This window comes from Neoarius graeffei, chromosome 11, assembly GCF_027579695.1.
Source record: "Neoarius graeffei isolate fNeoGra1 chromosome 11, fNeoGra1.pri, whole genome shotgun sequence".
NCBI lineage: Eukaryota > Metazoa > Chordata > Actinopteri > Siluriformes > Ariidae > Neoarius > Neoarius graeffei.
Window position 1 is genome coordinate 77,514,745 of NC_083579.1, and position 13,509 is coordinate 77,528,253.

Here is a 13,509-nt window from a genome sequence, read left to right on the forward strand (position 1 = left end):
GGTATTCCAGGCGGCTCACTTTAATCCCATGGCTGGACACTTAGGGCAGGATAAAACACTAGCCCGAATAATGGCCCGATTCTATTGGCCGGGGATTCGCGGCGATGTCCGTAGGTGGTGTACGGCATGCCGCGAATGCCAGTTAGTAAATCCAGCGGCCATTCCAAAAGCGCCATTGCGCCCTCTACCGTTAATCGAGACCCCGTTTGAAAGAATTGGGATGGATCTCGTCGGGCCATTAGATCGGTCAGCACGAGGGTACCGCTTTATATTAGTTCTAGTGGACTATGCAACGCGATACCCGGAAGCAGTGCCTCTGCGCAATATCTCAGCACGCAGTATTGCAGAGGCACTCTTCCGCGTCATCTCCCGAGTTGGAATCCCGAAAGAGATTCTGACTGATCAAGGCACTACGTTTATGTCACGAACACTACGCGAACTGTATGGGTTATTGGGGATTAAGCCGATCCGCACCAGTGTATATCACCCACAAACGGACGGTTTAGTAGAACGGTTCAACCGCACCCTCAAAAAAATTCGTAAGTGAGGACGCACGTAATTGGGATAAGTGGCTCGAACCCTTGCTGTTCTCAGTGCGAGAGGTCCCTCAAGCCTCCACGGGGTTCTCCCCGTTCGAATTATTATATGGGCGTAAGCCGCGCGGCATCCTGGACGTGCTGCGGGAAAATTGGGAGGAGGGACCTTCACAAAGTAAGAATGAAATTCAGTACGTTATGGACCTGCGCGCAAAACTCCACACGCTCACCCACCTAACTCAGGAGAATTTGCGGCGGGCCCAGGAACGGCAAGCCCGCCTGTACAACAAGGGTACGCGCCTTAGAGAGTTCACACCGGGAGATAAAGTACTCGTACTCTTGCCCACGTCGAGCTCCAAATTAATCGCCAAGTGGCAAGGACCCTTTGAGGTCACACGGCGAGTCGGGGACGTCGACTATGAGGTGAGGCGAACAGACAGGGGTGGGGCGCTACAGATTTACCACCTCAATCTGCTCAAACTCTGGAACGAGGAGGTCCCCGTGGCGTTGGTGTCGGTAGTTCCGGAGAAGGCGGAGCTGGGGCCGGAGGTTCAAAAAGGGAATTTGGCATCACGTACCTCTCCGGTCCCCTGTGGAGACCACCTCTCCCCGACCCAACTCACGGAGGTCGCCCAGTTGCAGGCCGAGTTTTCGGATGTGTTCTCGCCCCTGCCCGGTCGCACTAACCTCATAGAACACCACATAGAGACACCCCCGGGGGTGGTAGTGCGTAGCTGCCCTTATAGACTACCCGAACACAAAAAAAAGGTGGTTCGGGAAGAACTTCAGGCCATGCTCGAAATGGGCATCGTCGAGGAGTCCCACAGCGACTGGAGCAGCCCGGTGGTCTTGGTTCCCAAGGCCGACGGCTCAGTCCGGTTCTGTGTGGACTATAGAAAAGTCAACGCGGTGTCTAAATTCGATGCGTACCCAATGCCTCGTATTGATGAGCTGCTCGATCGACTAGGCACGGCTCGCTTTTACTCGACACTGGATTTAACGAAGGGATATTGGCAGATCCCCTTGACTCCATTATCCCGGGAGAAAACGGCCTTTTCCACACCGTTCGGCTTACACCAGTTCGTCACACTTCCGTTTGGGCTGTTTGGGGCGCCCGCTACGTTTCAGCGGCTGATGGACCGGGTCCTCCGGCCCCACGCCACCTATGCGGCCGCCTACCTGGACGACATTATCGTTTATAGTAACGACTGGCAGCGGCACCTGCAACACCTAAGGGCCGTCCTTAGGTCGCTGAGACGGGCGGGACTCACGGCCAACCCAAAGAAGTGTGCGATTGGGCGGGTGGAAGTACGGTATCTGGGCTTCCACTTGGGCAACGGGCAGGTGCGTCCCCAAATTAATAAGACAGCAGCGATTGCGGCCTGCCCGAGGCCCAAGACCAAAAAGGGGGTGAGACAGTTCCTGGGGCTGGCTGGCTACTATCGTAGGTTTATACCTAATTATTCGGACGTCACCAGCCCGCTGACTGACCTCACTAAAAAGGGGGCGCCAGATCCGGTCCAGTGGACGGAGCAGTGCCAGCGGGCTTTCTCTGAGGTAAAGGCTGCACTGTGTGGGGGGCCACTTTTACACTCCCCTGACTTCTCTCTCCCTTTTATGTTACAGACGGATGCGTCGGACAGAGGGCTGGGGGCCGTTTTGTCCCAGCAGGTGGAGGGGGAGGATCGCCCGGTCCTATACATCAGCCGGAAGCTGTCAGTGCGTGAGGGGCGCTACAGCACGATTGAGAAGGAGTGCCTGGCGATCAAATGGGCGGTCCTCGCCCTCCGGTACTACCTGCTGGGGCGCTCTTTCACCCTCTGTTCGGACCACGCGCCCCTCCAGTGGCTCCACCGCATGAAAGATGCCAACGCGCGGATCACCCGTTGGTATCTGGCGCTCCAACCCTTTAATTTCAAGGTGGTCCACAGGCCGGGGGCGCAGATGGTCGTGGCGGACTTCCTCTCCCGTCAAGGGGGGGGGGGAGTCGGCTGCGGGCCGGACGGCTGCCCGGCCTGAGTCGGGCGGTGGGGGTATGTGGCAGCGGGGGCGTGGTCAAGCACCGGTCTGTGACAGGAGGGCGGAGTCAGGGAAGGTAAGTGGCAGATTCACTTCACCTGAGAGCAATTAACCTGTGTTTGTGTGTCTTCCCAGGGACCGCGCCCTATTTAGGGAGGGAGAGCGAGAGCAGAGGAGATCTCTCCCGAACCAGACACCTGATGTGTGTGTGTGCGTGTGTCTGCGTCAAACCTATTGTGTCCCCTGAAAAGTGGAACAATAAAACTATTTGTTGAACCTGATCTCTGTCCTGCCGTCCTCTGTGCTCCACCCACACCTAGGGAAAGCTACAGGGGTGTTTTGAGGTTAGCCTGTTGCAAAACATTAAACTTTCACTTACACTGGATACTCTTCAAACAATTCCCTTGCTCAAGTGAAAAATGATAGGCCTGTATGAAAAGCGCAATTAATGAAAGTAGCCTAATAAGCCCTAAATGAATTAAACAACCTCTGTTTTATTGTTGTTGCTTACACGTTAAGATTTTGAAATCTTCTCGGTCCAGTTCTATATCCAGGGAATGTTGTAATCCTTTTGGTTTATCCGTAATAAACGTGTCAGCCCCCAGGTCAGATAGGCTAATGTTACGTGGTTGGGAGGGTGTCCATTTTTTTTGTAACATTCTAAATTGAGTACGGAAAGGACGTTTATGAAAAACAAGACAAAAAAATACACTGAAAAACTCACTGTACACATCACTAGTGGTGATGCTTCTATGTTCAGATTTTGGGAAAGCCATAACTCCGTTCTCATTGAGGCCCAGTTCCATCCCGTAAACAATCATTTTGGTTTATCAACTACCTGCGCTCAAACATGTCACAGGAGAGGCTCAATGGGCTGGCTATGCACTCTATAGAGCGCGAACTTGCAAAGAAGCTGGACTTCAATGACCTTATTGACGACTTTGCCACAGCAAAAGTCCGGCGCATTGCATTTCGCACCTGAATAGTTGCAGACTAAGGAAATGTTCAAACTGTAAATATGTTGAAATGTTGAAATAAAATGGTTGACTGTTATAATGGGCTTGGAATACCTGTTATTTAAGGGTTGGAGTGAATGGAGACTGTGAAAAGAGGGGTTGGGTGTGGGTGGTTGCTGTGTGGCGATGTGCGCGCGCGCGTATGTGTGTGTGTGTGTGGGGGGGGCACTCAGATTATTTTGGGGGGGGCCCACTCAGATTATTTTGTCCCGGGCCCAGCCAAAGCTGTCAACGGCCCTGACCCAATACAAGATTCTAAGTCATGCATCACGTGGTGGGCTTTCCCCATTCACGCAAGGCATTGTGGGATACAAATTTGAAACAGGAGAGAAAAATGGAGAATGTGAGTGTGCGAATGAAACGTGAAAGAGCGACTACAGTAACGAAAAGTGAGAAGAAAAGACATTATGAATATCTATGTTTTTTTTCTTGTAAATGTACAACTTGGAAATTCTGAGAATTGTTTTTTGTTCTCGCTGCAGCTCTGCCCCTAATACGCCGTCGTACATCGTTTCCAACCAAAAACTTTTTGACCATACAGTGGGGCAAAAAAGTATTTAGTCATCACCAATTGTGCAAGTTCTCCCACTTAAAAAGATGAGAGAGGCCTGTAATTTTCATCATAGGTACACTTCAACTATGAGAGACAAAATGAGAAAAAAAAATCCAGAGAATCACATTGTCTGATTTTTAAAGAATTTATTTGCAAATTATGGTGGAAAATAAGTCAATAACAAAAGTTCAGCTCAATACTTTGTTATATACCCTTTGTTGGCAATGACAGAGGTCAAACGTTTTCTGTAAGTCTTCACAAGGTTTTCACACACTGTTGCTGGTATTTTGGCCCATTCCTCCATGAAGATCTCCTCTAGAGCAGTGATGTTTTGGGGCTGTCGCTGGGCAACACGGACTTTCAACTCCCTCCAAAGATTTTCTATGGGGTTGAGATCTGGAGACTGGCTAGGCCACTCCAGGACCTTGAAATGCTTCTTACGAAGCCACTCCTTTGTTGCCCGGGCGGTGTGTTTGGGATCATTGTCATGCTGAAAGACCCAGCCACATTTAATCTTCAATGCCCTTGCTGATGGAAGGAGGTTTTCACTCAAAATCTCACGATACATGGCCCCATTCATTCTTTCCTTTACACGGATCAGTCGTCCTGGTCCCTTTGCAGAAAAACAGCCCCAAAGCATGATGTTTCCACCCCCATGCTTCACAGTAGGTATGGTGTTCTTTGGATGCAACTCAGCTTTCTTTCTCCTCCAAACACGACAAGTTGAGTTTTTACCAAAAAGTTCTATTTTGGTTTCATCTGACCATATGACATTCTCCCAATCCTCTTCTGGATCATCCAAATGCTCTCTAGCAAACTTCAGACGGGCCTGGACATGTACTGGCTTAAGCAGAGGGACACGTCTGGCACTGCAGGATTTGAGTCCCTGGCAGTGTAGTGTGTTACTGATGGTAGCCTTTGTTACTTTGGTCCCAGCTCTCTGCAGGTCATTCACTAGGTCCCCCCGTGTGGTTCTGGGATTTTTCCTCACCATTCTTGTGATCATTTTGACCCCACGGGGTGAGATCTTGCGTGGAGCCCCAGATCGAGGGAGATTATCAGTGGTCTTGTATGTCTTCCATTTTCTAATAATTGCTCCCACAGTTGATTTCTTCACACCAAGCTGCTTACCTATTGCAGATTCAGTCTTCCCAGCCTGGTGCAGGTCTACAATTTTGTTTCTGGTGTCCTTTGACAGCTCTTTGGTCTTGGCCATAGTGGAGTTTGGAGTGTGACTGTTTGAGGTTGTGGACAGGTGTCTTTTATACTGATAACGAGTTCAAACAGGTGCCATTAATACAGGTAACGAGTGGAGGACAGAGGAGCCTCTTAAAGAAGAAGTTACAGGTCTGTGAGAGCCAGAAATCTTGCTTGTTTGTAGGTGACCAAATACTTATTTTACAGAGGAATTTACCAATTAATTCATTAAAAATCCTACAATGTGATTTCCTGGATTCTTTCCCCCCATTCTGTCTCTCATAGTTGAAGTGTACCTATGATGAAAATTACAGGCCTCTCTCATCTTTTTAAGTGGGAGAACTTGCACAATTGGTGGCTGACTAAATACTTTTTTGCCCCACTGTATATGACACAGTTTTAAAAGTGAGTTATTGACAAGCATGCTATCTGTTATCCACCAAATGAGGATGGGTCCCCTTTTGAGTCTGGTTCCTCTCGAGGTTCCTTCCTCATGTTGACTCAGGGAGTTCTTCCATGCCACCGTCACCTCAGACTTGCTCATTAGGGATAAATTTATAAATTCATAGTATGTTTAAAATGTATATCCATATTGTATATATTTCTATAAAGCTGCTTTGTGACAATGTCTATTGTTAAAAGCACTACACAAATAAAATTGACTTGAATGAACATGTTAATGTAAACCGTGCAGCCTGAATTATTGTCATGCTGTTATAGAAAATGAATCTGTACCTTCTAACCAATCGGAATAAAAAAATGTAACAGAGGTGTGGTGTATGGGATAATAGTGTATGCATGCACAATTGCTGTTTACAAAATAAACATGGTCTGGAGTAAAGGTATTAAAGCTAGACGGCCTTTCGATTTCATAAAATTGGTGAAATTTAGTTCCCTCTGAAATGTGGTGATTGTGATATCTGTTTATTTCTGTAATATCTCACAGAATATCAGGCCACTCTGTCGCTAGGAAGTTATTTAATTTGAGGGGATTAAAGTAAATAATGTGCATGAAATCGCTCGCTTGGTGCAGTCAGGCAGACAGAGGAAGTCCGTGTGCGCATGCGCAGGTTTACCTTCTTCTTCTTCTTTTGGGTTTTACGGCAGCTGGCATCCACAGTGTTGCATTACTGCCATCTACAGGTTTCCCTTTGAGCGTGCACTGACAGTTCCATCATTCTGTCGCTAAACGAACAGCTGATCACACCGAGGTGCTCGCTGAGCGCCCATATTTATTAGTTTGGTCCTGCATTTCCTTTCCTTCGTATATAACATAACGTCTTTTCTTCTCACTTTCTTTCTGTTACTGTAGTCACTCTTTTACGTTTCATTCGCACACTCACGTACTCCATTTTTCTCTCCTGTTTCAAATTTGTATCCCACAATGCCTTGAGCGAACGGGGAAAGCCCACCACGGGATGCATGATGTAGTATCTTGAATTGGGTCATGGTGAAGCAGGAAAAAATAGCGGATAATTTAGGGCCATGTGGCCTTAAATTCATTAATTGTTCTATTTAAAAAAAACTAATAAAATTGGAAGTCTGTGATTCGAATTCAACAGCTTTCGGTCCACTAAACAAAAATAATTGGGTGTCGGGGAAAATTCTTTTTATGACCTACACTTGAAAAATCTGAAAGGCGGTATAACTTTAAATTCCTTTGTTTTTCAATTTTTAAATTGCCTCGTGTTATACTGAATTCCATTTAACAGTAAACAAAGGAAATCTGGCAACTGCAGTGGCATGAACTACATACAGTACTAGTAATTTTCGTAATGAATGATTAGCCCAGAAAATTAACCAGAGTAACTGCATAACATGTGTCTGAATACCTGTAACTTTCCCTGCAAATATACTGACGAATTTTTTTGACTTTTGAAATTTTGGTCACGGACTCTGAATACGGTCCAGTGTCTCTCCAGCAACATAACACACTGCACATTTTGGTCTAATTCTAGTCTGTCCAGCTAAAAAACAACCAAAAAAAAACCCCAAACAAAACAAAAATAGGAATGGCCACTGTAGAGACAGAAACAGAGATCTGCGTCTGGTCATCCGTTAATGAGATGTTTCTCTACTGCTGTGCATTGCCACTAAAAAGGGTTCTGAGATCACAAAAGCCACTGAAGAGTCATGCCTTGGCCCTCAGAGACAAAAAGGGGATTTTAGCCTTTTTCTGATTCCTTTTTGTTAGTTTTGTTCTCATTTGCTATTGTCTCTTGTGCCCTCTATCCTCCATTTATTATTAATACAGCTCCTTGTCCAGAGCATCGTATGAGAGCAAAGCTGAAAAAAAAAAAAATATATATATATATATATATATATATATATATATATATATATAAAAGAAAGCCTGCTGACATGTGAAAAGGTGATAAAAAAATAAAAATAACACCCACATGGTGAATCCGAAGCCATCTGTTTGAGCTGGAGAACAATGCAGACAAGACAGAGATGGATTTCAGAAGACACACACACACACACACACACACACACACATATATACACCGCAAACTAATAGGCATGTGGCACGACACAGAATGATGGCATGCTTTTCATCTGCATATGGCATGACTTGGGCTGTGTTGTGAATAACACACACTCTTAACTTTCACCAATAATGCTCTGACGGTGTTCTCGCTGATTGATGTGGGGTAAAATATGGCACATCAGACTATTTCATTTGTGGCATAATCCATACATATTTGGAATTAAAAGGAGCCATCTGTGGACCCTGGCGATGAATGGTATCCCAGTGCCTCCGTGTCAAATCAATGCAAGCTGGCAAATACCATTGAATCCAAATTGCAAGGGAAATATTTCACAGTGAGTGTCATCCATTTGCCTCAACGCTCTGTTCTTGCCCATCAATGATGAGGAATTATGATTGCAACGATGCCTCTCTTGGAATGTTCTTTCGAAGATTGATATCAAGTCTGACGATGTGCTGAATTCATCAAACTAAAGTGGCAGTTTGATGTTTCGGTATAATAGCTTGCAGCATGGAATTCTTGAATTTAAAACCTCTAAACGAGCCCAAAAGCACTTCGATTTTTTTTTTACGATTGTAGACGTAAAAAATTGTGATTGAAAATATAACACTTGTTACCCAACTAAATGTAAACCCAACGGCATGGAATCTTATTGTCATGCATACAGTAGATGATCTGACATATGAATAATGCATAAGAACATAAACAGACCATAAGAGACTTGGTAAAAATAATAAAGTGTGTTGTAATCTTATAACAGCTTCGCATTCATCTTACGTACTTTTTATTGATTCAGTTCTGAGCTGAGTGTTATGTTCTGAAAATTAGATCGGGAAGGAAATCCGGTTTATGGGTCGGACCAAAGAGCTCGCTTTTAATATGAATTGTACATATAAATGGGCTTAGTCTCTTAATGCAACACTTTTGCATTAATGAGCAGCACTTCTGTTTCGTCTCTCAGCTGCACCGTATTCACACAGAGGCTCCTCTGATTGAGTCCAGAAAATCCTGTTCAGCGTGATTATTATTCTGTTCACAGCTGCAAATGGGAACTCGGTGCTCAGAACTCTTGGCCGAGCCACTCGAATAGTATGATTGCGCTTGTAGAATTTGCATTATTGAGAAATTAGACTGTATGGTTGCCTATAAATCATGTTGGTTGAGTATTAGCAATAGGTATATCAATACAGTATATTGATCATCAGTGCATGAGTGTGAATTCAGGTGACAGTTGAGTGGCAGGGTAATGTTATATCAATCTGCCCCAAGGAGCAAATCAGTTTATAAGACAGGCTTAATTAACTTTTTTTTTTTCTTGATTCAATGCAACATGACATAACATGACTTTGAAATTAGCTTAAATGAGCCTAAAACGCTGATCCAAGACATACCCAAAATCAATTGAAAGCTGTTCTTGAACCATTTAGAGCACAAGCAGAGTTTTGGTCTTTTCTAAAAGGAAGCTTTTTCACGCTGATGTTTTTTTCACCAACAGTCACAATCACTGTAAGTGCTCCTGGCATTGAGGAAAAGAAGTTTGAACACAATGAAGTAGGATGTTTTCCTTGGGGTCCTTTTGGTATATATTTTTTGTAAATGGATGCCTGCAGATGACTTTATCCTGGACTTTTTATGTGCTACTATTATTGGCACCCCAAAATTTATTTTCTTCTTTTGTAAGTTATTTTGTTAATAGTTTTATTAGGGGGCGGCACGGTGGTGTAGTGGTTAGCGCTGTTGCCTCACAGCAAGAAGGTCCGGGTTTGAGCCCCGTGGCCGGCGAGGGCCTTTCTGTGCGGAGTTTGCATGTTCTCCCCGTGTCCGTGTGGGTTTCCTCCAGGTGCTCCGGTTTCCCCCACAGTCCAAAGACATGCAGGTTAGGTTAACTGGTGACTCTAAATTGAGCATAGGTGTGAATGTGAGTGTGAATGGTTGTCTGTGTCTATGTGTCAGCCCTGTGATGACCTGGCGACTTGTCCAGGGTGTACCCCGCCTTTTGCCCGTAGTCAGCTGGGATAGGCTCCAGCTTGCCTGCGACCCTGTAGAACAGGATAAAGCAGCTAGAGATAATGAGTTTTATTAGATAAAGGATAAGATCTGGGGGATCCTCAGGCATAGAGTGTTTTGGTAAAATGGATGCTGTCAAACCCCCACTCACTCGGGTTTGTTGGCAGTGTAGTGGCTGGATGTTTTATGTCCCAGGGCTCCCTCATGCCTGTGTTACCTTCTGGCTCTCCCCTTTTAGTTATGCTGTCATATTTAGTCTTGCCCGAGTCCCTGCTTGCACTCAGTGCAAAATGTATCCTGTTCTTACTCATCAGGTGACATTGGACATACCTAACAACCTGTGTTTTCTCTCTCTCTTTTTACCCCCCCATTCACTCTGTCTGTCCCTCTGAGTTACATGCCAGTCCTGAGACTGAGATGCTGACCTCTTCTGCTCCTCAGACCTGCCTGATCCATCCTGATGCCCTACTTCTGGCTGGAGTCTCATCACATCGCTCCTGTGGAGGACGGCTTCATATGGACAGTCGAAATTCGCACTTGGAAGATGGTTCTGGACACTTACAGTAATGCCTTTATGGCTGAGGACTACAGTTAACTTGCTAACCTTAGGACTGCAGGTGTCATGAACAGTTTTGCACTCAAGTTTCCATCAATGAACAGTTTATAACTTCAACAAAACACACTTCCTGTTAAAACTATAATGAATTTCCTGGTTTCACAGTTATATTTTGTGACTCTATAGGACACTGTTATAGAAGCAAGTGATTTATAATCACATTGTCTGTTATCACCCAAATGAGGATGGGTTCCCTTTTGAGTCTGGTTCCCCTCGAGGTTTCTTCCTCATGTCGTCTGAGGGAGTTTTTCCTTGCCACCGTCGCCACAGACTTGCTCATTGGGGATAGATTAGGGATAAAATTAGCTCATGTTTAAAGTCTTTAATTTTCTGTAAAGCTGCTTTGCAACAATGTCTGTTGTTAAAAGTGCTATACAAATAAACTTGACTTGAAAACAGCACTGAGTCTTCTCCTATAACATTTTATAAGGTTGGAGATACAGAGTAGCGCATTGAGGTCCTCGACCCTCTCTTGTGCTCTCTCCTCTTCAGCTCACCCCACAGGCTTTCACTGGGGTTCAGCTCAGGGGACTGAGATGGCCAGGGCAGAAACTTGATTCTGTGCTCACTGAACCATTTCTGTTTTGATCTGGACATACTCTTCAGATCATTGTCCTTCTGGAAGCTCCAATCATGACCCAGTTTTAGTTTCCTGACAGAGGAGCCAGATTCTGATTTAAAATGTCCTGATATGTCATGGAGTCCATGATGCCACGGACCCTAACAAGGTTTCCAGGTCTTTGGATGAAAAACAGCCCCAAAACATCACAGAACTTCCACCATATTTTACAGTTGGGATCAGGTTTTTTTTCATTATAGCCATCCTTCTTTTTACACCAAACCCACCGCAAGTGTTTATCGCCAAAAAGCTCAATTTGTGTTCCATCAGACCAGAGAACAAGGTTCCAGTCAAAGTTGTAGCAGCGTTTTGTAAACTTCAGGTGGTTATGTTTGTGGTTAACTGACAGAAAAGGCTTTTTTTTTCTAGGAAACCTTTCAAATAATCTGTTGGCATGGAGGTGAAGTCTGATGGTGGGTTTGGAGATTTGGAAATCTCAAGAGTTTACTTTTTCTTGTAATTCACCAACAGTGATCCTTGGGGATTTTTGCCTCTCTTACCCTCCTCCTCCTTGTACCATATGTGGAGCGAAATAAACTTGGGTTCTCTTCCAGGCGAGTTTGTAACAGTTCCAGTTGGTGTCCACTTTTTTTATTATTGCCCTAACAGTAGAAATGGGCATTTTCAGATGAGTAGCTAGATTTTTTAATTATTTTTTTAATCACCATTCCCTGATTTATGAAGGTCAACACATTTCTCCCTCATTTGCTTTGTGTGTCTCTTATCTTTCCCATGTTGATGGAAGACCAACCCTGTGTCTGAAACCACTCACTCGCTCACTACTCCCTACTCACTACATAGGGAATTACTATATAGAGGACTACATAGTGAGCTCACTGGTAAGATGTAAAAACATTTCCGGACACTACTCCATCACGCTGGTATTTACGTCATTACTGTCATGCAATTAAAACATGTCAGATCAGTCGGCTGGTGGGTTTTCAAAATAATAAATACACGCATGTATTTTTGTGATAAATCCATATTATACTGAGCGTATTCCCCACATTAATCAATACAAAGTACCTGCATCTTTCAGTTCTTTTAAATCAAGGCTGAATACTTTGGATACACATTTATAATGTGCTGCCTTTTATTAAATCAAATTTGAGGCTTTTTTTTAATTAAATCAAATTTGATGATTCAATGGCAGTGAATCATCTGATCGATTCGGTCCATTCCTCGCTCTGCACTGTCACTTTTATTCTTGTATTTTATCTGTCTTATTCTATTTTACCTTATTTTGTATTCTCTTACTATTTTTAACTGTACTTGAATGTCGGTTTATAATGTGTTTCTTCCTCTGTCCGTTCACCCCAACACACTTTTTTTTCTTTCAGCGCGACCACAATGCATGATGGTATATATTGCTTGTTTAGTGACCATCGGTTGTACACTACTTTTTGTGATGCATTGCGGGATACTTTGAGCGCATTATATAGGGTGTAATAATTCTCAGTATACATTTGAACAGCACTACAAAATGGCGACCTCACTATCTAGTCCACTATATTATGAGTAGGGAGTGATTTCAGACACAGGGTAAGGGAATTTGGCCCCTGTGTCACCTCATATTTGTTCCCAAGTTAATCAGGAAGTCATGGACTACAGCGTGAAAGTTCCTACACACTCCAATCAACTCAAACATGTTCGATCGAAATGGGAAACACGCTTCAGTTACATTGTGTGCACTATAAATTCAAGGGGTGCCAATAATAGTGGGACAATAGTGTTTTTGTTGAAAATAATAATTGCTTAATGTTGTTTTTCATTTCAATTAAAGGTTAGATTTTTCTCAGTTTTTCAGTGCGTTTTTCAACTATTTTGGTGAAAATTTCTAACATAATCAGTGACGTAAATAATACTGTATTACTATAATTAACTAATTATAATTGCTGTGAAAGTAAGTCAGCAAGCAAGCAAACAAACAAACAAACCCATACATCTTGCTTTATAAATGCGTATCAAAAGTGTCATGGAATGGAATATTCTAGATCAAACCTCAATAAAATACAATTAAATAAACACACCAACTATTATAATTAATCCACAAACCTACTTTATCTACTCTAACAATTTACTAAAAATTAAACGATGGAAGTTTAGATAGATAATTAAACAGAAAAACAAGCAAAGGAGGGAAAAACAAACAACCAATCAATCAACAAACCAACCAAATAAATATCTCCAACTGAAATATAAAAAGGAGCCATTATTTCCCAAAATTGCCCTCAGGACACAATTAGAAGAAGAAGAAGAAGAAGAAGAAGAAGAAGAAAAAAAGTCAACTCACTTTCAAGGAAACAGTTCATAGTCAGAGTGAAGTTATCCACAGCAAACGTCGCTTCAGAACCAGAAGAACTCTCTGCTGTGAACTGGAGGTAGAACCTACACAGAATAGAAGAACGGGAGAGATCATCCAGTTAGGGTTCTACATTAAACACTTTCTATCCT

The 13,509-nt window shown here is 43.7% G+C and overlaps 1 protein-coding gene across 1 annotated transcript in view; it reads right to left on the reverse strand.

Moving 5' to 3' along the window:
* Positions 1-13,509, reverse strand: part of alk (ALK receptor tyrosine kinase) — a 225,471-nt gene that overhangs the window by 115,577 nt on the left and 96,385 nt on the right. Inside the window, exon 6 of the mRNA XM_060934731.1 lies at positions 13,349-13,443. Within this exon, the coding sequence (XP_060790714.1) occupies positions 13,349-13,443 (95 nt within the window). The remainder of the gene's footprint in view (positions 1-13,348; positions 13,444-13,509) is intronic.